This window comes from Anabrus simplex, chromosome 2 (assembly GCF_040414725.1).
Source record: "Anabrus simplex isolate iqAnaSimp1 chromosome 2, ASM4041472v1, whole genome shotgun sequence".
Taxonomy (NCBI): domain Eukaryota; kingdom Metazoa; phylum Arthropoda; class Insecta; order Orthoptera; family Tettigoniidae; genus Anabrus; species Anabrus simplex.
The window spans coordinates 1,204,252,988-1,204,279,338 of record NC_090266.1 but is presented as its reverse complement, the minus strand read 5'-3'; the positions used below and the strand labels follow the sequence as shown (position 1 = coordinate 1,204,279,338).

Below are 26,351 nucleotides of genomic sequence, written 5' to 3'. Positions count from 1 at the left end.
TGTACTAGTTCCCTGTAAAAAATCGTATGCCTGAGGCCAAACTTTTAAGGACAGGAATCATATTCATGAAATATGCAGGTGTCCTTGAAATTTTGGTAGGACCTAAATGTCGTGCATGTGGACTTGGCCCTGTTGTTTGAGTTGCATTACAGTATTTGTTAATTTATTGGTCAACGAGTAAACAGAGAATCAAGCTATTCATTAACATCATATTTCGTAACATAATAGGATAATTCATTCAAAATTTTGCACAATCTATATATATAAAACTAGCTGATGTACCTGTGCTTCGCTATGGAATTCTACATTGTAAACAAAATTCTAGTGTACACGTTGTGAGCAAGATTGTATTAAACTGCATAGCTCTTAACGTTACCCTAGAAACGCGACGGGGAAGTCACCAAACATCTTTTCTCACATGAAAAGGGAATTTTCACTGTAGTGGTAGACCCCTTTACATACCATCAGTCACAATCAGGTTGAGAAGTTTTCATTATAATGGTAGACACTCACTCTCCACCTGCGTTTTTACATCCTCAGAAAGACTGTCTTAGTGGTTTTCCCAACTGAAATGAGCATACATTACAATGACGTCAGAAGGAATGGCGCGATTAAAACAATGTTTTCATAGGAAATACTCGATCAAATGAAACACCACACATTCTCTCACTTTTAGCGAACAGGACTACACTGCCGATCCAACAGTCCAAAGTTACAGAGCTGGAATGGCCAAGCCGCAGACAGCCGTGATTCGTGAACACTCTTCGTCTTTTTTCGGCGGGGAGAGGGTCGAATAGTGGAGACTCGCAGGGCAAAAACTATGCCCTTTTACTAATCCTTTTCCTAGGAGTACCCGATAAGTCGGAAAATATCAATTCACTACACTGCCGGCGGAAAAATCTATCTGACTTGGAAGCAAATTTTTCCTCCAAGCCAGGGGAGAAACCGCTTCTTCACTGATAATTTGGAATAAAAAGAATGTAGAATGTAATAAAAGTGAAAAGGAAGAAGCTTTTCTTAACAAACGGCTCTTTTCAGGGTTGAATTTTGAATTATTTAGCGCATTGTGGTGCTATAATTTGAAATAGGACAAAATTGTCATTCTAGACCAGGCCATACTACTACTACTACTACTACTACTACTACTACTACTACTAAGTCAGCCTCTGCCTTAAGTATGCACACTGCTCATTCAAAACAGCGCGTCAGAGTAGGGATCGAATACTATGAATACTATGAGGAACCAGTGTGTTACCTACCAGCTGTATCAGAAAATGTATGAACCAGAGGAATGGCATGCTAAAGAAGAAAGTTTTCTAACTCCCCGGATTCAGTCAGGCTATTATACTCGGTACGCAGCAGTAATGTCGTCTATCGGAGTTGAGAGGCAGCGTAAGAGACAAGTAACATCACAACAAACAATGGTCAATATGATGTTATTGTTGATCAATGTTATGCGCTTTCGATATTGTAGGCCTTCACAGTTAGTTTTCTTCCGACTCTGAAATACCACTCATAATAGTCGGTACGGTAAAACTGAATAAGACATAAATGATCGGAAATTGTATTCTCTGTAACTTTTGTTATGCAGTACTTTTCGATAGGACCAAAAACATAGGACCCGTATGGCTCCCTGGCTAAATGGTTAGCGTGCTGCCCTTTGGTCACAGGGGTCCCGGGTTCGGTCCCCGGCAGGGTCGGGAATTTTAACCATAATTGTTTAATTTCGCTGACACGGGGGCTGTGTGTATGTGTCGTCTTCATCATCATAATCATCACGATGCGCAGGTCGCCTACGGGAGTCAAATCAAAAGACCTGCATATGGCGAGCCGAACTTGTCCTCGGACACTCCCGGCACTAAAAGCCATACGCCATTTCATTTCATAGGTACCGATATTTAAAATTTAAATTTCAGGCGCCTTCCCTTAAACTGCAATTTCATCCAGGGTGAATAAAATTATTTATAACCTAGATTGTAGCGACTTATTCCCCTACTTTGAATACCAATTTTTATTAAGATAAGACCACTAATAACACAAATATTCGAAAATTAAATGTTAGGCCTTCCCCTAAACTACCATTTCTCTCAGCGTGAATAAAATTATTTATGGCTTAGATTGTAGCGACGTACTCCCCGAATTTGCATACCGATTTTCATTTAATTCTCTTTAGCCGTTTTCTAGTGATGCGTGTACAGACAGACAGACAGACAGACAGACAGACAGACAGACAGACAGACAGACATAAAAGTTTGCCTCCAAGTCAGATAGATTTTTCCGCCGGCAGTGTAGTGAATTGATATTTTCCGACTTATCGGGTACTCCTAGGAAAAGGATTAGTAAAAGGGCATAGTTTTTGCCCTGCGAGTCTCCACTATTCGACCCTCTCCCCGCCGAAAAAAGACGAAGAGTGTTCACGAATCACGGCTGTCTGCGGCTTGGCCATTCCAGCTCTGTAACTTTGGACTGTTGGATCGGCAGTGTAGTCCTGTTCGCTAAAAGTGAGAGAATGTGTGGTGTTTCATTTGATCGAGTATTCCATATGAAAACATTGTTTTAATCGCGCCATTCCTTCTGACGTCATTGTAATGTATGCTCATTTCCGTTAAGAAAACCATTTAGACAGTCTTTCTGAGGATGTAAAAACGCAGGTGGAGAGTGAGTGTTTACCATTATAATGAAAACTCCCCAAACTGATTGTGACTGATGGCATGTAAACGGGTCTACCACTAGAGTGAAAATTCCCTTTTCATGTGAGAAAAGATGTTTGGTGACTTTCCGTCGCGTTTCTAGGGTAAGGTTAAGAGCTATGCAGTTTAATACAATCTTGCTCACAACGTGTACACTAGAATTTCGTTTACAATGTAGAATTCCGTAGCGAAGCACGGGTACACCTGCTAGTCTATATACACTGACTGACAGAGCAAATGCAACACCAAGAAGGAGTGGTCAGAACTTTATGCCAATTGCAGGGTAGACTGACGTCACTGAGGTATGCTCATGATGTGAAATGCGCCGCTGTGCCGCTCACGTAGCGAACGATAAATGGGACACGGCTTTGGCGAATGGCCCACTTCGTACCGTGATTTCTCAGCCGACAGTCATTGTAGAACGTGTTGTCGTGTGCCACAGGACACGTGTATAGCTAAGAATGCCAGGCCGCCGTCAACGGAGGCATTTCCAGCAGACAGACGACTTTACGAGGGGTATGGTGATCGGGCTGAGAAGGGCAGGTTGGTCGCTTCGTCAAATCGCAGCCGATACCCATAGGGATGTGTCCACGGTGCAGCGCCTGTGGCGAACATGGTTGGCGCAGGGACATGTGGCACGTGCGAGGGGTCCAGGCGCAGCCCGAGTGACGTCAGCACGCGAGGATCGGCGCATCCGCCGCCAAGTGGTGGCAGCCCCGCACGCCACGTCAACCGCCATTCTTCAGCATGTGCAAGACACCCTGACTGTTCCAATATCGACTAGAACAATTTCCCGTCGATTGGTTGAAGGAGGCCTGGACTCCCGGCGTCCGCTCAGAAGACTACCATTGACTCTACAGCATAGACGTGCACGCCTGGCATGGTGCCGGGCTAGAGCGACTTGGATGAGGGAATGGCGGAACGTCGTGTTCTCCGATGAGTCACGCTTCTGTTCTGTCAGTGATAGTCACCGCAGACGAGTGTGGCGTCGGCATGGAGAAAGGTCAAATCCGGCAGTAACTGTGGAGCGCCCTACCGCTAGACAACGCGGCATCATGGTTTGGGGCGCTATTGCGTATGATTCCACGTCACCTCTAGAGCGTATTCAAGGCACGTTAAATGCCCACCGCTACGTGCAGCATGTGCTGCGGCCGGTGGCACTCCCGTACCTTCAGGGGCTGCCCAATGCTCTGTTTCAGCAGGATAATGCCCGCCCACACACTGCTCGCATCTCCCAACAGGCTCTACGAGGTGTACAGATGCTTCCGTGGCCAGCGTACTCTCCGGATCTCTCACCAATCGAACACGTGTGGGATCTCATTGGACGCCGTTTGCAAACTCTGGCCCAGCCTCGTACGGACGACCAACTGTGGCAAATGGTTGACAGAGAATGGAGAACCATCCCTCAGGACACCATCCGCACTCTTATTGACTCTGTACCTCGACGAGTTTCTGCGTGCATCGCCGCTCGCGGTGGTCCTACATCCTACTGAGTCGATGCCGTGCGCATTGTGTAACCTGCATATCGGTTTGAAATAAACATCAATTATTCGTCCGTGCCGTCTCTGTTTTTTCCCCAACTTTCATCCCCTTCGAACCACTCCTTCTTGGTGTTGCATTTGCTCTGTCAGTCAGTGTATTACCGACCTGAAAATTGGTCTTTAGAATCTCCTTTTAAAATAAAGAAACACAAATTGTCTGTTTTTGGACTTTCCATTTAATAGGGAATAAACAGGAGTGACAAATGGGGTGAATTTTTAGAAAGGCTATATCTACAGTTTATCTACAGTAAAATGATACAGACGTAAAAATTGGTATATGGAATCTCTTGTAAAAGTAAAGAAACATAGGTGATTTGTTTTCGGAAACTCCACTTAATGGAAACTAAAAAGGGATTAATGAAATGAAATGTCGTATGGCTTTTAGTGCCGGGATATCCCAGGACGGGTTCGGCTCGCCAGGTGCAGGTCTTTCTATTTGACCCCCGTAGGCGACCTGCGCGTCGTGATGAGGATGAGATGATGATGAAGACAACACATACACCCAGCCCCCGTGCCATTGGAATTAAACAATTAAGGTTAAAATCCACAACCCGGCCGGGAATTGAACCCGGGACCCTCTGAACCTAAGGCCAGTACGCTGACCGTTCAGCCAACGAGTCGGACGAAAAGGGGGTGAAATTATAAAATGAGCATGTCTACAGTATACCTCAAAAACTTAACATGTTGCAGAAGTGAGAAGTGGTATTTTGATCTATATTAAAAATAAAGAAACATGTATTTTTGGTTTTCGGAAAAAACACTTGGTTGGGGGTTAAAATTACTGAAAATGGGGTTGAATTATTGTTATTCGGATACTGATATCTCAAAACTGAAGACGTTACAGACGTGAAATTTGGTAGCGTATTTGCAGTCTCCTTTAAAACTATAGAAATACGTATTTTTTGTTTTCGGAATTCCACCTAAAGGGCGGGGGGGGGGGGGGGAATTGAAATATTGGTTGAATTATTTGTATGGAGATACTATTATCTCAAAAACGAAAGATTTTGCAGACGTGGAAATTGGTATTTGGAATACGCTTTAAAATTAAAGAAACACGTATTCCTTTGATTTCGGAAAGTCCAATGAAAGGGGCGGGTGTGTGTGTGTGAAAGAATTGAAAAATTAATTGAATTAATTGTATGAGGATACTTACATCTAATAAAAACTAAAGTTGTTAAAGACGTGAAAATTGGTTTTGGGATTTCATTTGAAAACAAAGAAATATGCATTTTGGGGGAAAAATAATCTTGGAGGCGGGGGTGAAAAGGAGTTAAATTCCTTTTATGAGGACACATATCTCAAAAACTGAAGATGTTACAGCCGTGATAATTGGCATTTAGAAGATCCTTAAGCAATAAAGAAATAAGTATTTTTTCGGAAAATTCATTTAGGGGGGAGGGGGGCGAAAGGAAGTGAAGAAAGTTAATTCCGTTTATGGGGATACTTACATCTCAAAACTGATGGTAACAGACTCGAACATTGCTATTTGGAATCTCCTTTAAACACTATTAAACACGCCCTCCTTTTTTGGCGGGGGGGATCAACTTAACGGCGGTGGGGCGAACAAGGAGTTGAGACCAATTGATTTTACTGTTCATAATGTACTTGATTCTGATCATAAACCGATCATTTTTAATCTTTCCAGGGTTCGTTTTCAAGAGCCATCTTTTTCTTTGGAGAACATGAAGTTAGATTACACTACATTATCCTGGCATATAAATGAAAATATAAACACATTTCCAATAAACGACAGGAATGAAATTGACCGTGCAATTGTTCACCTTTATAATAAGGTCAATAATGCACCGAAGTATATCATTCGAATCACCAGAAATCCCGCGCAATTGCCGACGCGCCACAATGTTGCTGGTGACATTGTCATCAATGATAATGGCAGCAGATGTAATTTACCGTCAAGTAGCGGTCTTGCATCTTGCTTCGGAGTCCAGAACATCAATAATAATAATAATAATAATAATAATAATAATAATAATAATAATAATAATAATAATAATAATAATAATAATAATAATAATAATAATAATTTTCTGGACAGTCGTCAAAATGTGCGGACCACGCTGGAAACGGGTCCTGGCCAGGTAATGACTGCGAATGCAGTCCGGCCGCGGGTTCAGTACCTCCAAGGCACCCAAGGCGACACCACGCCGGATCTCCTCAAGGATTCGATCCATATTAAAAATGCTTATAGGAAAAGATGGCAAAGATTTAGGGACCCGACTGACCGGGCGGAGTACCTGGAGCTAGCCTGGGAAGTACGAAATCGATTGATGGAAGGAAAGATTGAAAAATGGGAGGAACTCTGCCGTCAGATCGCGAATTTTGGCGGATTATATATAAAATGTTAAGCATTCAATTGTAAATTTCATTATAATACCGTAGCGAAGCACGGGTATCTTGCTAATTCTTAATATTTCTCGAGGATGAAGCAAAATACATTTAATTAAATTTGAAGTGGTTACAGGCGAAAAAAAAAAACATACAAAAACACACACACACACATAGGCCAATATATATACGTTCATTAGACTATATAATTTAAATTTTAACTAGTATAAAGTCGATACACATTATTTTAATGGTCCCGAATTGAATTGATTATTTATAAAAGGACGTAAGTAAAAAAAGTCAACTGTTAATTTAGTTTCGTTTAGTAATGTTTTATTTTACCTGGCAAGATTAAGGCCTTGGGAAATAGAAGAATCTTAATAAATCTTACCAAGCATCATTGATGAAAACTTGAAGACCATGAACACTTTCCGCCACATACTTGGCGAGTTTTAACAATGAAAGTTTGTATCTCAGCTATTTAGTTTAATAACGGAAGCATTGCCTTTGGTCACAGGGGTCCCGGGTTCAATTCACGGCGGGGTCGGGAATTTTAACCATCATTGGTTAATTTCGCCGGTATGGGGGCTGGGTGTATGTGTCGTCTTCATCATCATTTCATCCTCACCCTGACGCGCCGGTCGCCTACGCTAGTCAAATCAAGAGACCTGCACCTAGCGAGCCAAACATGTCCTCGGACACTCCTGGCACTAAAAGCCATACGCCATTTCCAGTTCATTTCATTACTATATTACCATCCTGGGAGAACACACAACCTAAATACTTCAAATTACCTGCCTGTTCCAGCTTTGTATCACCAATCTCACAATCAGTTCTGTTGAATTTCTTACCTACTCACATCAATTTATTCTTCGAAAGGCTAGTTTTCACACCATACTCATTGCGCCTACTTTCAAGTTTCAAGATATTAGACTGCAGGCTTTAGGCACAATCTGCCATTGAGATCAAGTAGTCAGCATAGTCCAGACTTCTTAGAGCATTTCCGCCTAACTGAATCCTTCCCTGCTGCTTTATACCTTTCAGGAGATGATGCATCTAAACTACGAACAGCAAAGGTGTCTAACCCCTGTAAGTACCCTGGACCAATTGATGGTAGACTTCTCACTGCAGCTCCATTGTGAACGTAACTTAAATGCCTTTGATTGATTTTAATTATCTACCCTCACTTCCATAATCGTCCAACTCGTTGGCTGAACGGTCAGCGTACTGGCCTTCGGTTCAGAGGGTTCCGGGTTCGATTCCCGGCCGGGTCGGGGATTTTAAACTTAATTGGTTAATTCCAACGGCACGGGGGCTGGGTGTATGTGTTGTCTTAATCATCATTTCATCCTCAACATGACGCGCAGGTTGCCTACGGGTGTCAAATAGAAAGACCTGCACCTGGGGAGCCGAACACGTCCTGGGATATCCCGGCACTAAAAGCCATACGACATTTCATTTTTACTTCCATAGTGGCCCAGTATGGCGAACATCTCTTCCCTCGGTACCTTGTTATATGCTTTCTCTAGACCTACGAAACATAAACGCAACTGTCTATTCCTCTCGTAGCATTTTTCAGTTACCTGGCGCATACTGAAAATCTGATCCTGACAGCCCCTCTGTGGTCTGAAACCAAATTGGTTTTCATCCAACTTCCTCTCAACCACTGATCGCTCCCTCCATTCCAAGATGCCAGTGAATACTTTGCCTGTTATACTAATCAATGGGATACTTTCATAGTTGTTACAATCCTCCCTGTTCCCTTGCTTAGAGATAGGTGTAATTACTGCTTTTGTCCAATCTGAAAGTATCTTACCAAAACTCCATGCTAATATTACTACTCTATGTAGCCAATCCCTGCCTTCCCACTATACTTCACCATTTCAGGTCTAATTTCATCTATTTTTGCTGCTTTATGACAATGGAGTTTACTGTATTTACCATCCTTTCCTCTTCTTGAAGCGTAATTTCAAAGTCATCATTTCCCCCCTCCCCATGAGCTTGCTTGTTCGCGACACCACCAGGAAGATTTCCTTTTATGTTGAGGAGATGTTCAAAATATTCCCTCCACCCCTCCGGTGATTACGTGGGATCTGTTATGAGTTCACCTGAATTACCCAAACACTGTTCATTTCCTTTTTCCCTCCCTTCCTAAGATTGTTTATTACTGCCCAGAAAAAGTTTCTCTGCTGCTTGACCTAGCCTTTCCAGGTTATTACTAAAATATCCCCACGACTTCTTTTTGGATTCAATTACTATTTGTTTCGCTCTGTTTCTTTCATCTACGTACAATTCCCTGTCTGCATCGGCCCTTGATTGAAGCCATTTCTGATAAGCCTTCTTTTTATGTTTACAAGCTGCTCTCACTTCATCATTCCACCAAGATGTTCGATTTTTCCCATCTTTACACACAGTTGTTCCTAGGCATTCCCTTGCTGTTTCCACTACAGTATCCCTGTAACTTATGCCACCCATTCTATTTCTATATCATGAACCAGCTTACTGTCCACTGTTCCAAACTTCTCACTAATCATATCCATGTACTTCTGTCTAATTTCCTCGTCCTGGAGATTTTCTACCCTTATTCGTTTGCAGAAGAATTTCACTTTCTCTATCCTAGGCCTAGAGATACTTAGTTCACTACAGAACAGATAGTGTCTGTATCATCGAAACATCCCCGGAAAACCCGTACATTCCTAACAGACTTCCTGAATTCGAAGTCAGGTAAGATAGAGTATATTATGGATCTGGTAAGTTACCCCTAGCCTCCCATGTGTAGCGGTGAATAGCCTTATGCTTGAAGAATGTATTTGTAACTGCTAAACCCATACTGGCACAGAAGTCCAGCAAACGCTTCCCATTCCAATTAGCTTCCATATCTACCCCACATTTACCAATCACTATTTCATACCCTTCTGTTCTATTTCCAACTCTCGCATTGAAATCACCCATTAGCACTATCCTATCCTTGCTGTTGACCCTGACTACGATGTCTCTCAACGCTTCATAAAACTTGTCAACTTAATCTTCATCTGCACCCTCACATGGTGAATACACTGAGACAATTCTCGTCCTAATTCCTCCAATTGCCAAATCTACCCACATCATTCGCTCATTTACGTGCCTAACAGAAACTGAGTTGCGTGGAATAGTATTCCTAATAAACCACCCTACCCCGCCCTTCCCGTTGCCGTATATCTCAACCAAGCAGCATGGTTTTCTACCAGGTGGCTCTTGTCTAACAAACCTAGCCACTCTGCATAGCTTTGCATCACACGCCATTGCAGCTAAATCGCAGCTGGATATCTGCTACGTAGACATTTCGAAAGCTTTCGATTCTGTAGACCATACTCTGTTGCTCCATAAACTCTCCGAACGATTTAATATACATGGCAGTCTTCTGACCCTTCTTTCTGGCTTCCTACATAACCGTTGGCAGAGAGTGGTAATATAAGGCACTTCATCCTCATGGTTACCAGTCACATCCGGTGTCCCACAAGGCAGTACTCTTGGCCCCTTGCTGTTTTCTTTGTTTATGGACGATCTGCCGTCCGAACTCAACGAAACAGCCAATACCCTACTCTTTGCTGACGACTGCAAGATATTTAGGGAGATCAGGAATCCAGGAGATGCAGCTCTGCTACAGTCCTCACTTAATGCCCTCTCGAACTGGTGCCGTACTTGGAAACTTATCCCCAATCCACAAAAATGCAGCCACATGACCATAACACTACGTAAATCTCCTCTACCGACATCATATTACCTACTCGACAAGCCCATCACCGTAGTTACGCAACAGCGTGACCTAGGTGTAATATTTGATACAAAATTACAATTTAAGACCCACATAGAAACATATACAACCAAGGCCATGAAATTACTAGGCATTCTCTATCGCTTCACAGAAATTTCTGACCCCATTGCTCTTCGTCACTTCTTCCTCACGATCATTCAACCTCTCTTAAACTACTGCTCTCCTATTTGGACAACAGCCTCCCCCTCCAATACTAAGCAGTTAGACAGAGCAGTGTCCTTCTTTGCTGCAATTGTAAGGAACAGAAACCCCAAGCTCAGAAATCTGTCTACGCAGCAGGTATTAATGGCAATTAATATGTCACCGCTGCACATCAGGCGACAGGTAGCTGACCTGAGTTTCCTCCACGGGATCTTAAATGGGCATTACCGCTCGGAACATCTTGTCTCACTCTTCTCTCTTCGCGTTCCTTCCCGCTCCACCCGAACCAAAGACCTTCTCCACATTCCCCACACTCAGCACTCAATACTTCAACGATCTTTCCTAATCCGCCTCCCGACACTCTTTAACAATATTAATAGGAGACAAGAACTCGATATAGCATCGAATAAAAGTGTATTCGAGAGGTGTGTAAATAGCCTCTTAAAGATAAGTTGATGTGAAGGGATTATACCGCCATCTTGACCCACGACGACTTGGCTATGAATATGGACATTCTTATGGTTTTCGATTTGGACAGTTGTTATTAGTAGGCTGTGTACCTGATCTTGTTATATTTTGTTATGTTTGTTATATTTTATTATGAAAGTTTACGTTGGTTAAATAGTCTGTTGGCAGTGCAAGTGAAATTTGCTCAGTGTAGCTGTATCTTGTGCTTTGTGAATAAATAAATAAATAAATAAATAAATAAATAAATCTCTTTGTTTTGCTAGTGGCTTTACGTCGCACCGACAAAGGCAGGTCTTATGGCGACAACGGGATAGGAAAGGCCTAGGACGTGGAAGGGAGCGGCCGTGGCCTTAATTAAGGTGTGAAAATGGGAAACAACGGAAAACTATCTTCAGGGATGCCGACAGTGGGATTCGAACCCACTATCTCCCCGATGCAAGCTCACAGCCGTGCGCCGCTAACAGCACGGCCAACTCGCCCGGTCTCCTATCTCTTAACACATTAATGACGGGCTACGTTAATTAACGTAGTTCCGTACTCGTGCGCGGGCGACAGGCTACGTGAATTAACGTTTTCTCACATTGCTTCATTCTTGTGTCATTTTATCCTCTCCGCCGTTTATTAATCGAAATATTTCGTGTCTTTGTTGATCGGAATTTAGATAAATGATTCTTTCCTTGACAATATTTTCGGCACAGGAAGTGTGGTTTCATAACACTCAGTACCGCGTGACCGAGCGTACTGTCAGGTGTCAGCATGGCGCGCCGTAGAAAAGACAGCTTGAATGATGATAAAATATTTGGAAAATTGCATGCTGATAGTTTATCTGATGTCCTTAGTGATTGCGAAAGTATTAGTGATTGTGAAGATGTGTGTCCGTAAACATCAAAATATCCGTGCGGAAGTGAAAGTGAGACATTCATTTCAGACGAGTCTGCTGACGGCAACAATAATACGAGTGAAGATGCCAGTGATAGTAGTGACTGTGAGGTTGATGGATGGACAAATAAGGATCGAAACAGAGTCCTACAACCATTTACAGGTTTTACAGGCCTCACTAATACGGCCGGTAATTCCGCGAGTATCCCGGAGGTTGTAGATCGTTTCCTAGACGATTACTTGTTTCAGCTGCTTCACGCAATACCGCACTAAAAGCAAGTACTAGAATCACTGGTAAGTGCTCTCACCAAGTTCCAATAATTTATTTCATGTCATTTAAAAGTTACATGTATTTATATTTCATCGTACTTCTCATGCTAGGTGTGCTTCTGTTGCCGGTCCACAGAAAAGAATGGAGTAGCACGCGTCCGGACAACAATGTGTTAAGGAGTCCCTTGCCTGTCAAATGGGAGTGGGACTCCGTTACTCACATAGGTCCGAGACTTGCTTAAAATGTTCTGAGTTCGGTAAATTCATGAAGCTGGATGCTACCCTACTTACATATAATCCAAGTGAGGATCTCTCCTCTGACGGGTTAGGGACGACTGGTGGATTGTACGTATAGTCTGAGCACACTCCCAAAACAATAACTTAAATTACCAAAATCGCCTGATAAAATGCAACCTAAAATTAAAAACAAAGTAGGAATCAATCTACTCTCAAAAAACAAATAAAAAGAAAATATACTTATTCTTCTAAAACTTCTATAATTTTGGCAGGTGTATTGTTAAAATTAGGGGGATATGGATTATGTCCGAGATGCCCACTCCCATTCTATAGGAACTGGTATCCCGACTCTTAGGACCGCTTACTAGGCCACTCAGCCGTTGCCCATGGTTCACGAACTAGGACGTGACTACAGTAACCCACACCATGAACCATAAGTAAATCTGTGTATTTTTCTTGAAAATGATTGAAATATTTATCACAATTCACTTCTTTTGATATATTTGATGGATTCTGAAATTGACAGTGTTTACCTCAGCTATTTAGTTCAATAACAAAAGCATATGGTATGAACATTTTAAATAATACTTGAATGATGCCTTTTCATAAATAAACCTGTAGGGTTGATATGATTGGAATTCATGCTGCTACACAGTCAGTTAACTTCCCATTGTTTCCCTCCACATTAAGATACATTTATCAGTACATCCAACTGCAAACAGGAAAAACAACTGAAGAGCACATGAAGAAGCTTTCCAACAATTAGCACACTAATGTGTTTGTTTATGGAAGGCCTTAAGTGAGCTAACTTAAGTTGTTATATAAATAATCGGCGAAAAGGCGGAATAGTTTGATACACTTCTACGGATCCGTCTTACACCCTTCCACGATTAAAAGGTAGGCCTGTATCTAAATCCAAAGACTCATTTACCACCATAAAAACATTTTCGCCAAAAACTGACTTACGCCCTGTCATAAATAGCTGATTCTCAATGTGGCTCATCCTCTAGAATAAAACATCTGTCTTCGAAGGGACTGAAACATTTGCTCGCTTTTACTTCATTTTTGGGATTATGTAGTTTTTGAAAATATGGGAAAGAAATTTTGAAGTGTTAATAACCAGTTGCATCAGACAAAATCATTTTCCACATCATGCAAGACGATCAGTAATAATGTACCTGTGAGGTAAATTTCAAGGAAATCCCTCCAAAATTTGCTAACATATCGACTTTGTCTCAAGTGTATGAACGCCCGTTCGTACAGGCAGTCAGTACATGCAGGAGATCAAATTAATCTGCTCAGAAGATCACTAACATGTCGTGAAAATGTCATGCTCAAATCAATGTGAGAGACTAGAAAGAAAAACGAAATCATATGCAGTAAAACCTTACATTTCGTAAATATTTTGGTCCAATTTCTCAGAAGTGAACCACGTCTGGTCTAACGCGTGGTCGGTCGCTTTTCCATTCTGAGGAATAGGATCGAAGTCTTCGTGCCAGGCTGAGTGGCATGGAGGGAGGAGAGGGCTCGATCCTGGCTCAGACCGATGGTGTTTGAATACGACAATCCTGTGCCGGTAGATTTAGCAGCAAGTAAAGGAACTCGTGTGGGAAATAATTCTGACGCCTCGTCGTCTTCCAAAACCTTAAAATTCTTAGTGGGATGTAAAGCTAATTAACATTAGGCTAACTTAATTATATAATGAATAACATGAATCGTAAGTAGGCCTACCTGAAAGAGAGAGAGAGGATATAATCTAACGCTGAGAGGGAGAGAAGCTTCGTTTAGTCTTTCCATCTATCTCACGTAATTTCAAGGCGTATTTCGGTTTGCTAAAAATCAGTACAACACAACAGGAAGCAACCAAAATAATAGACACGGCATTCTTTTGGGATTATTACGTGTGGAACGTGACAAATGCAGGGAATCTATATCCATTTCACGACTACTTTGTAATAATAATAATAATAATAATAATAATAATAATAATAGTGAGCGGCCTCATGAGAGGCCTTGTGAAGGTCTATCGAATGGCGCCCAATCGGCGACTTGCGTGTCTGTGAGGATGGGGCCCTACATATGATGAATTCTTTTGTTGAAGACGGCACACACACACCAGGTCCCTCACCCAGAGGAATTAATCAATGAATGTTAATATCTTCGAGCCGACTGAGAATCGAACCCGGTGCCTCTTGGTTCAAAGGCCAGCACGCAAAACATTTAACCACGGAGCAGCAAATAAATAAATAAATAAATAAATAAATAAATAAATAAATAAATAAATAAATAAATAAATAAATAAATAATGTCTGCCTCTGTGGTGTAGTGGTTACTGTGATTAGCTGCCACCGCCGGAAGCCCGGGTTCGATTCCTGACTCTGCTACGAAATTTGAAGAGTGGTACGAGGGCTGAAACGGGGTCCACTCAGCCCCGGCAGGTCAACTGAGTAGAGGGGGGGTTCGATTCCCTCCTCATCCATCCTCGAAGTGGTTTTCGTGGTTTCTCACTTCTCCTCCAGGGAAATACCGGGATGCTAGGCCATGGCCGCACCCTTCCCTCTTCCTTGCTTATCCTTTCCAATCTTCCCATCCCCACTACGAGGCCCCTGTTCAGCATAGCAGGTGAGGCCGCTTGTACGAGACACTGGTCCTCCTTCCCAGTTGTCTCACGCTCCAGAGCACTGGCCTTGAGGTAGTGTCCCTCGCTGAGTCCGAAGGAAAAACCAACCCTGGAGGGTAAACGGATTAACAAAAGGAAGGAAGAAAGAAAGAAAGAAGAATATTTAAGAATTTGCTTTAACGTCGCATCTACACAGATAGGTCTTATGGTGACGATGGGATAAGAAAAGCCTAGGAGTGGGAAAGACGCGGCCGTGGCCTTAATTAAGGTACAGCCTCAGCATTTGCCTGGTTTGAACATGGGAAACCACGGAAAACCATCTTCAGGGCTGCCGACAGTGGTGTTCGAACCCGCTATCTTCCGGATGCAAGCTCACAGCTAAGCGCCGCTAACCGCACGGCCAAGAAAGAAAGAAAGAAAGAAAGAAAGAATAAATAAATAAATAAATAAATAAATAAATAAATAAATAAATAAAATAAATAAAACTCACAAAGAATGAGGGAAATTTGGGCTCTAAAGAAGGCCAAGTTCAGTGTCAAATGCAACAAGACTTAACGTGGTCCTTGATGGCCCCAGCGAATTATATATCAATAAAAAAAAAAAAAATAAATAAATAAATAAATAAATAAATAAATAAATAAATAAATAAATAAAATTTCCCACATTTGTAGAGTCGCGGGTGCGAACTGTGTAGCACATACGGATTTGGTCTTGTTTCACAGCCGGATGCCCTTCCTGACGCCAATCCTTTATGGAGCAATATGATCACGATTGCGTGTTTCTGTGGTGGTTGGTAGTGTATTGTGTTGTTTGAATATGAAGAGGAAAGTGTTGGGACAAACACAAACACCCAGTGCCCGAGTCAGATGAATTAACCATGCGCGATTTAAATCCACGACCCGGCCGGGAATCTAATCCGGGACGCTCCGAACCGAACGCCTCAACGCGGACCGTTCATCCTATGAGCTGGACAATAATAATAAGAGGAATAGTAATAATAATAATTCTACGTCCCAATACCTACTGTTACGGTTTTCGGACCGGGCGAGTTGGCCGTACGGTTAGGAGCGCGCAGCTTTGAGCTCGCATCCCTGAGATAGTGGGTTCAAACCCCACAGTCGGCAGTCCTGAAGATGGTTTTCCATGGCTTCCCATTTTCACACCAGACAAATGCAGGGGCTGTACCTTAATTAAGGCCATAGCCGCTTCCTTCCCATTCCTACCCCTTTCCAGTCCCAGCGTCGCCATAAAACCTATCTGTGTCGGTGCGACGTAAAGCAACTAGCAAAAAAAAAAAAAAAAAAAAAAAAAAAAAAAAAAAAAAAAACAACAACACGGTTTTCGGAAACGTTACAAGCCAGAAATTTAGTCTCCCAGGCGTTCTTACATGTACCCTTAAACCCACCGACAAGAGCCTGACATGATATCTGAGTACCCCACACTAGGCTTACCTTCGAATAGGCTACCACCAGACTGAATAGGAATAATCGAATCTAATCTTCGGCTCAGAAAGTCGACGCTCTACTCTTCTTGCCATTCGGACCGATGCGAAGTGAACCTCTACTGATCGTGGATGATTAGAACAACTAATCTGCAAAGATCGACTGCAGTTTCGCGCAGGTATCTTGAAACCACAGCTTTATTTTTTAAAATGAATTTTGTAAAGGCCTCCTAGTGCCCTCAGTTAATCTGAAGTGCAGAACTTTGTCGTAGCTGCTTAGTGGTTATTGGTAATGAAGTTCATTTGCTTGTTGTTTAAGGGGGCCTAACATCTCAGATCATCTGCCCAGGAACTTAATTTAGGGCTTTCTTTGTCCCTAGGTTGAGTCCTCCGCTCGAAGACTGGTCGGACTCCCAACAGTTTCGGCACGAGTTGTCTTAGAAAACCATGATATTACTAAAAAACTGTACGAGGGATATTTTTTTACTATCTGTTTTGCATTGTGCCGACACGGACAGGTCTTACGGCAACGACATGGTAGGAATGGGAAGGAAGTGACCATGGCTTTAATTAAGGCACAGCTCCAACATTTGCCCGGTGTGAAAAAAATAAATAGACTATGGAAAACTATTTTTTTGCTAGTTGTTTTACGTCGCACCGACACAGATAGGTTTTACGGCGACGATGGGACAGGAAAGGGCTAGGAGTGGGAAGGAAGCGACCGTGGCCTTAATTAAGATACAGCCCCAGCATTTGCCTGGTGTGAAAATGGGAAACCATGGAAAACCATTTTCAGGGCTGCCGACATTGGGGTACGAACCTACTATCTCCCCCATACTGGATACTGGCCGCACTTAAGCGACTGCAGCTATCGAGCTCGGTTGGAAAACTATTTTCAGAGCTGCCGACAGCAGGGCTTGAACCTAACCTCCCAACAGCTACGAGACCCAAACCGCGTAGCCAACTCACCGTGCCTATGGGAATGAGAAGTATGGTAGTTTCTCGTTGCTTGCCTCATGGAGTCAGAAGATTCTATCTCATATCACTGGGCTAAGCCCACTGAAATAAATTAACCAGTCTTACATGCAACTCGTTTACATCCTTTATCACAGGGATTGGCTGCAAAGGCTATCTCTCACTTGCCGTAGCAACAGCTAGACAAAAGTAACGAACATGTTCTGGTCCATGCCAGAGAACTGTAAACAATGTGAAGGGGTCTGAGCAGCTACTCTTCCATATGGCCTAATTAAAAAGAAAATAAATAATTTTATTGATTTTACGTCCCGCTAACTACTTTTACGGTTTTCGGAGAAGCCTGGGTGTCGAAATTTTGTCCCGCAAGAATCCTTTACGTGCTGGTAGGCCAACATACCAACTTGCCGGGCTGAGTGGCTTAGGCGGTTGAGGCGCTGGCCTTCTGACCCCAAGTAGGCAGGTTCGATCCTGGCTTAGTCCGGTGGTATTTAAAGATGGTCAAATACGCCAGCCTCATGTCGGTAAATTTACTGACACGTAAAAGAACTCCTGCGGGAATAATTTCCGGTACCTCGGCGTCTCCGAAAACCGTAAAAATGTAGTTAGTGAGACGTTAAAACAAATAACATTATTACATACCAACATCGGACTGAATCAGGATCGAATCTGCCAGCGCCTTAGCCACTCAACCCGGTAGAAAAGGAAAACACCAGTGCCTCATTGGTGACACAGTCAGTACTTCCAGACAGGCCAAGGGCCAATGAAATGAAATGCCATGTGGCCTCCGGAGAGGCCTGGTGCAGGTTTTTGATTTGACTCCCGTAGGTGACCTGCGTGTCGTGATGGGGATGAAATGATGATGAAGACGGCGTATACATCCAGTCCCCATGCCAGGGGAATTAACAATTATGGTTAAAATTCCCGACCCTGCTGGGAATCGAACCCGGGACTCCTGTGACCGAAGGCCAGAACGCTAACTATTTAGCCATGGAGCTGGACAGAGGCCAATGATGAGCCGGATTTTACTTGCAGTAGCGCAGTCAGTTCCTTTTCACTCCTATTTTAGGCAACGTGGCTTCCCATCCAAGTACTGATCACGCTCAATGTTTCTTAACTTCGGACATCTCACATAATCCGACGTTTCAACATGGCTAGTTTCAATAATTCTTGTTGTTATATTTCATACTTATTGAGGTCTTTCCGTTAATTTTACTAGAGCTATGGTCTAGCTGTTTAAAGCCATGCGAACACAGGTAGGTTTCCGGCGGCGCTAGGACTAAAGTACAGCCCTAGTCTTTGCCTGATGAGAAAATGGGGAACTGTCTTCGGAGCTTGCTGATGTTCCACGGCGGTGGGATTTGAATACAAACTTACAACTACCCAGGTATATGACCACTACCACTTGGCCAATGTGTTAGTTGTGGTTACCATGCCTAGCCCTGAATGGCTTTAGGTTAAGGGGGCTCTGGGTTCGATTCCTGTCTGGGTTGAATATTTAAGTCGCGTCTGGTTATTTCCTATGACTCGGGGACTGGGTGTTCTTATTTGTTTCAATATCGTATACACATAGCAGTCCGGTTCCCTGTCTGAATGGTCAGCATAGTGGCCTTCAGTTCAGAGGACCCCAGCTTGGATTCCAGGCCGGGTCGTTTTTATAACTGTGTAGGCCTATCGTTAATTCCTATTTTCGGGGACTGGGTATTTGTCTTCGTCTCAATATACATCTTCATTTGCCCACAACACATCACGCTACTAACCACTAGAGAAACACGTAGGGTCTATTAGTCATTACATCCCTCACGTAGGGTAAAACAGGGTCAAATTAACACACATGCCGATTCCAAAGAAATTAGGATAAAGGCCAGAAAGGAAAAAAGAGGAAGATATACACACAACACACCACACTAGCAAGCACCAAAGAAACTCGCAATACTACAGCCCACCACAAAGAGCGGGCGATAGGAAGGACATCTGACCGTAAAACAGGGTCAAATCCGCATGTTTGATACAGTTCGCACCCGCGATCCCACAGGGTGGAGGAGTAAAAGTGGTGAAAGAAGAAGTAGTTTATCGTGCTTAGCCCAGGCGTTAAAGAAGTGCTCAGTTCACCTTGGAAGACGAGGGTTTGATTCCCGTTAAGGATCCAAGAAATGTATAAATCAAACTCTTCACACCAGGCAAACGCCGAGACTGTATCTTAATTAAGGCCACGGTCACCTCCTTCCCACTGTTCTGCTCCTAGCCCTTTCCTATCCCATCGTCACCATAATGGCGTACATCAAATTGTAAAACAACTTCTATTTCTGGAGTGGTACATGCTGTGAGGTTCACTTAGCCTGCAACAGAAGTGAGAACCAGGTTAATTGCTAGTGTTAGGAGAAAACCATTCAATCCCACTTAATACTGATGTTACGAATGGTGGACGCCTGCAGTCTACCTTCCACTACTTCAAGGGCCTTCATGGCCTGAACGGAGATGACTTCGTTGGCTGTTATACAATTAATGTTGGGGGCGTGATTAGCTCAGCTGGTTAGCTGATGGCTTCCCACCCGGAAGAGTGAGGGTCGAATACCGGTCAATCCTGGGTTAAAAGTTTCATCTCAAAGGCGTCCTGACTTAAACCTCCGGCCAAATCCATAATGATCCTGGGTGGCTCCAGCGATCCCTCAAATAACTACCGCAGGTAAGCTGATTTTTTTAACGTACAGGCCTAGACCTACGATTAACGTCCCTTCAACTTATATTTACATTAAATGACTTAGGAGTGCCGGAATTTTGCCCGGATGAGTGGGATGTTTAAGGCTATTCTTAAAAGTCAACCCCTTGAGCACAGGGACTGAGTGTAGTCTAACGTCTTAGTAACTTACTGTGCAGTTAAGGTTGTCATGGCAGTAGAGCTGGTAAGTGGTTAAAATAGTACACGGAGGTGTGCCTGAAAAAAGCTGTACCACCTTGGGACGAGGGTACGTGTTTAGTTTAAGGTAGCCTATACCAAACTACTTTTCTGGATTACTGTTAGATACAGTAAGGAGGGTGTGTACAAATATAAAGAAACGAGTTTATTTTTTATGTGATTTGGCTTTCCAGTCATATGTTTCTGACATTGTTATACATACCAGCAGGTTCTAACTTTTCAAATTACATTCATAACATTCACAATGTGTATTTTTCGTGATGAACAGTAATAACAAGATTGCTTTCATCCATGATATTATTCATCTATAACGCTCTTCAGACCACTGAGTATCCATGTGGGAAAATATCCTCTCCACATTAGCGTCAAGGCCTATGGATAAACATACTGTACAGCATAGAACTCAGTTCGGGAGATTAGCATGATTGAAAAAACGACACCCATTTGCATCAGCTTACTTAATACCTATCTAATTCTTTTTGCACGTATTGTTTCAAGCACGCTGACAAGTTTTATAGTTAAAGGTGGTATAGAGGCAAATTTAATGTTGTGGATGTCTTGACTATTCACAGCAAACTCCAAAATCAGGATTATTTTTTATCTTTTGATATAGATTTATAGTGAGATCATTTTTCGGCACATGAAATCGGGAAACTCCCGATTTTTCGGGACGTTTGGAATTCGTAGGTGCAGCAGGCCACACCAGAATACAAATAAGTAAACCTGATGTGGATTATCCAAGGGGTTCAACAATGTACCTTGGTCTACAGATGTTCGAACAGATAGGCGTATTCATGTTCTAAACTCCGGTATTGCACGCAGGTGTTCTAACACGTGTGGCCACGTGGCAATATGGTAATGTGCCACGTGCTGGCAACCTCTCGTTGCAGGCCTTGAATAAGCAGACAGATTTGATCAAGTTCCAGAAGGCCTATATTAAAACACTGATGCTATATCACCACTGGGAATTGTAAAATCGTGTGTATTTAGTACAGTATACAGGCCTTCAGATCTGGGGATCCCGAGTTCGTTTCCCGGCAATGTCGGGGATTTAAACCCCTTCTAGTTAATTTCCCTGACTCTGGGACTGAGTATTTGTGTTTGTCCCAATACGTTCCTTTTCACATAAGTTACACTCAACACAGCACACTAATAAACACAGCAGAAACACACAATAGTTAACACGCTCCTTCATAAACAGTTATCATCAGGAAGGTCATCCTGCTGTAAAGCTGGGCCAACTCCATATGTGCGACACAGTTCGCACCCACGACCCAGTAGAGTGTAGGAAACGTGGTAGCAGAAGAAGAAGAAGAAGAAGAAGAAGATGATGATGATATAGATTACACACCGACATGTATAGCAAGGTTCCAATCGATCGTTAGTAAGTTATCTAAGAAAGTAAGCAATGTGCATTCAGCTAACACTCAAACTTATTTTGATGGACAGAGTGTGATCTGAAATTACATAGTGGCATCGTCCTTCGCTTTTCCGGATCATGCATGCCACACGCATTTGCGCACTGTGTCGTATAAGAGAACTGAGACTCATGTTTTGCTAATTACGGGCAATTTGAGGTAATATTTCCTTTGTGCAGTTTATTGATAAACAACTTCCCAGAAGAGAGAGGAATCTAAGTCTGTCAATGAATATGATGTGTGTGAAATGAAGATCGTTCACATTATAATATCCCTACTTAGGTACAGTATTAATCAAATCTCTTTAGGAAATATGAGTAACAGTTTCATTTTACAGGATCCCTTCGTATTTCGTGAAGCATCAGGCTACTGATTCACACTGATTTCAAGAACCCAATCTAAAAACAGCATAATGTTTAATCTCATCATAATCTTAACTACAGTTTTCCCACAAAAAATTAAAACAATTTGAAGGAAAGTTGCTATCTCTGACCCATTGAAACGTTTTGTGGGAGTAGACTACATGCAAAGTGTAACGAATGCCCTGCACAGTCGTACGACGGGAAGATATCAGTTCACAGCTTAAGTTTAGACTATTATTTTAAATGAATCAAGTGATAACGAGACTAGAATTCAGTAGGCCATACCGTACACCACTTTAAGAACCTACCCCTAGTGCTATGTACAGTCAAGTTCGTATTAAAAACCGCAGAGAGATATTTTTATACACTAACAATGACTTATGAATTTATTTATTTCTTTGCTAAAACACTGAACGCTAGAATTAAAGTTCTCTGATCAATAATCACACCTGTATTACAGCAAATATTGGCCAGTTGATTTTTGTATACATCGTCTTTGATTTGCGAGTATCTAAAAGTTTTATATGTTTACTCGTCACAAGAGTTCAACCCTGGACAGGATAAGTATCTCGTAGTCCGTCCGAGGCTGCACTCACTAGACAGCACAACAAAGTTATGGAGCTAGAGCTAAAACTCCCACCACTACCGGAATAAAATGTCAGAGAAACAAATCACTTAAATCATGATGGGTATATTTTAGTCAAGCTCGAAAATTTGTCAAAAATTTATGACCATTTTTTCGTATGGAAGTCGTCTGTATTAGCCCTAATAACATTATACTCCTATGAACTCGTAAGAAAACTTCACTTCCGTTGCTTTCCCCATTCTTCTTCGATTAGTCTACTTGTCAAGTGTATGCAAATAAGTATGTTACTTTACTAGCCATGCCATCAAATGTACTGGATGATGGTGATATGGAGATGGTGATGATGATTACAATAATATAGCAACAAAAACAAAACTAATTAATCAAAGAAGCTGTTGGATAATGTTCGAGAGCATATTCTCATAGACTAACGTACAGCGAACACAATACAAATCTCTTGACCGATGAAGGCATGCAAGAGGAAAGGTTATATCAAACGTACTTACCTTGAACGTCTTGTACGAAGATACAACGTATGATGAACCATCTTCCAGTTCTTCCAGCCTCATTCTTCTTTCACCATCCATGGAGAACACATACCTTGCCCCCCTAGGAAGGTCTAATCTGAGAGAAAGTTTATCGAGAAGGGCTTCCAGGCTGCTAATATCTCGGCCTGGTTTGAAACGAAACTCAACTCCGGGGAAGAAAGGGTCTCCATTTTTGAAAAATGTCACTTTTCTGGCCCGCCAGTAAGAGAGATTGTTGTACTTGCTGGTGGCCTGTTGGTCCATGCGGGACTTGGGCCTGACCGGTGGAGGCATGATGGACGTCTCGCTACCGTTGTCTCCCATGTCGCCGGGGCTGGCTGGCCTACTCGCCCCCCAGTAGCCGCCTTTCTTCACGATGGCTGGTTCTTCGTCCTCCTCCTCGTCTTCTTCGGTAGACTCTGATTTGTGGTTGCCGTTGAGCACCCCGTTCGCAAGGGCAGCCTTGGATGCGCGCCGGTTGTTGCCGCTCCCACCGTTACCGTTCTGATTGTTCTGTTCGCCACGCGGCGCCAGGGCATCATCCCCGGCCGCCACGCCGTTTGTGTGGTTGTGCTGATTGCTAACCGTATCGTTAGCCAGAAGACTTTCTGTATCGTCTGCTCCACCCGCAGTCTGAGAAGCGTCCTCAGCGTCTTGATACTGCTGAAGTCTGCTCGAGGCCCTGGAGGTAGGTTGAACGAGCACTTGAGGGGCTAGCATTGCTTCTTGGGAAACCCGCGATTTCACGAGCGCGATACTCTACTGCTGCCTTTGTAGCCTGTACTACCTGCTTGAAGCGTGCCCGCTAGCATGTTTAGAAATTAAACTTTAAGCACTTGCGAGAGAAAAACGACTTGCTTTTTTTTTTCTTATTTTCCGTGTGTATGTGTTGTTTGCAAGCCTACTGAGATTTCTAGCTACAATCTCACGACCGGCGCTCCGCCTCCCACCCACACAACATTCCCCCACCACTGACTGTTATCCTTACCCTGGCAACGCCCCTGAAGTACACGAAATAATTCCAGAATATACAGCGAGAGAGTTGAAATCAAATATCGAAAACCTTTCGACTGTAGTTCATCTCCTAACTTGTTGATCTGAAGTGAAAACTGTTAAAGACGTAAGGCAAGTAGCTGTTGAACACGCGTGCAGGAATATCGACTTGAGAGGCATCCACTAACAGCACATGCTTCAGCGCTGCTATTGGTCAATGGTGGCGCCGATATGACGAGATTCAGCCAATAAGGAGAGAAGACCACGCCTGGTTTACCCGGAGGGGGTTTCCCCCCTACCATGATAAAAAAGAGGGGGTTATCTTTTTATTAGTAACCACACCCTTTCATTCACTTCCGGCCTCGGGTTTGCTGGGCCAGGTGAGCAAGTCTTGTATTGACGGGCTTGTAATATGGCTGGACTGTGACCGAGATGGAAGTTATATGGTCCTGGCCTGGTTTCTCGCTAGCCACCCACGACCTCTCAACTGACCCTAATTCCCCCTCCTGTATGTACTGAAGAACAACTTTACACAAGGTATTTGACCTAGATTAATAAAAAACAGAACACTAGTGACTTGGTCGTTCATGGGGCAATATATTTTAAAATCCCCCAACACGCATCGCATTTCATGGAAAACTTAAGGCGCCTTATATATAAGACAATTACTTACAAGAAATTACAGCATAATAACGTTCTTCCTGGCATGCAATGGGGGCAACCTAATTCTCCTACGCATGATAGTCGTGTGCACGTGGATCTGTTACCTACTAAGCACACCCTACACGGTCAGTATTACTGACACTTCGCGCCGGTATTATGGTATCTCTACAAAGCCATTACCACTATTATTATTATTATTATTATTATTATTATTATTATTATTATTATTATTATTATTATTATTATTATTATTATTACTATTATTATTATTATTATTATTATTATTATTATTATTATTATTATTATTATTATTATTATTATTATTATTTCTTTCTCCTTTAGGGTCTTCTATGGATCACATGACAATTTCAATTCTTCGTCCCTTGTTGTTCCTTCTTCCTCCTACAATACTCCTTCAACTGCTCACTATGCCTCCGTTTCCACTCCTCGGATCATTTTGAGCCTGCTTTCTTTTCTTCCCAAACTTGGTATCCTTCCATTTTTAACACTTTCTTTCTAAAAATCTCTCCCTGTTACTTCTTCTTCTTCCCTTATCTTGTTTCTTTCCAAATCTTACTTGGCTTCATGAATCCAGGTTGTTGTTGATTTCTTTTTCCAAAGATATTTGAAGATCTGTTTGGTTAACCTATTGTCATCCACTCTGTATAAATGTCCAAATATGAATAAAATAAATACAATCGCCTCTTCCGCATTGCATCTGTCATGTTTTCTATGCTCCAGTATATTCCATCATTATTTCTTGATTTCCAGAGTTCTGTAGCTCTTAGCGGACCGAGTATTTTCCTTTCCAGTACTTATAATTTATTCAGCTTACTGTATAATTCAGTACTAGACATTCACTCCGGTGTAAGCATTCCGGTTTGACTACTGTGTTGTAGTGCTTTATTTTGAGGCTTTTAGATAAACAGTTTTTGTTGTAGGTATTCCTAGTTGTACCGTATGCTCTTCCCATTTTGTGTATCTTTTCTTCTACAGCGGATATTTCCAAACCATTTTCTTGAATCGTTTCCCCCAATTATTTGAATTTCTTTACCTTCCTTATTCGTGCAATTTCTGTTATTAGAAATTCTGGAGAAAATGAAAACTTACAACCTGTTTTTCAGTCATTGACGGGTAAGGGATGTAATGAATGAAGGCCCCATCTAGCGGCGATGTGCCGGCTGCCGAGGCCTGTCGCACTCTTCTGGGGCAATGATTAATGACTGAGAGATGAAATGAAATGATATTGGTGACTGTTGATGGAATGAAAGATGACAGAGAAAACCGGAGTATCCGGAGAAAAACTGTTCTCCTTCGCTTTGTCCAGCGCAAATCTCACACGGAGTGACCGGGATTTGAACCACGGAACCCAGCGGTCAGAGACCGACGCCCTGCCGCCTGAGTCACGGAGGCTAGAAATTCTGGAGCATTTTTTAAGATTTGTCATAAATTTGGTTTATTGTACA

General features: G+C 42.6%; 1 protein-coding gene across 1 annotated transcript in view; it reads right to left on the bottom strand.

Moving 5' to 3' along the window:
• The window catches only part of DCX-EMAP (Doublecortin-domain-containing echinoderm-microtubule-associated protein), a 403,415-nt gene extending 379,466 nt beyond the window's left edge, over positions 1-23,949 (bottom strand). The window contains exon 1 of the mRNA XM_067140171.2: positions 23,209-23,949. Coding sequence (XP_066996272.2) covers positions 23,209-23,949 — 741 coding nt within the window. The remainder of the gene's footprint in view (positions 1-23,208) is intronic.
• Between the last annotated feature and the right edge of the window lie 2,402 nt (positions 23,950-26,351).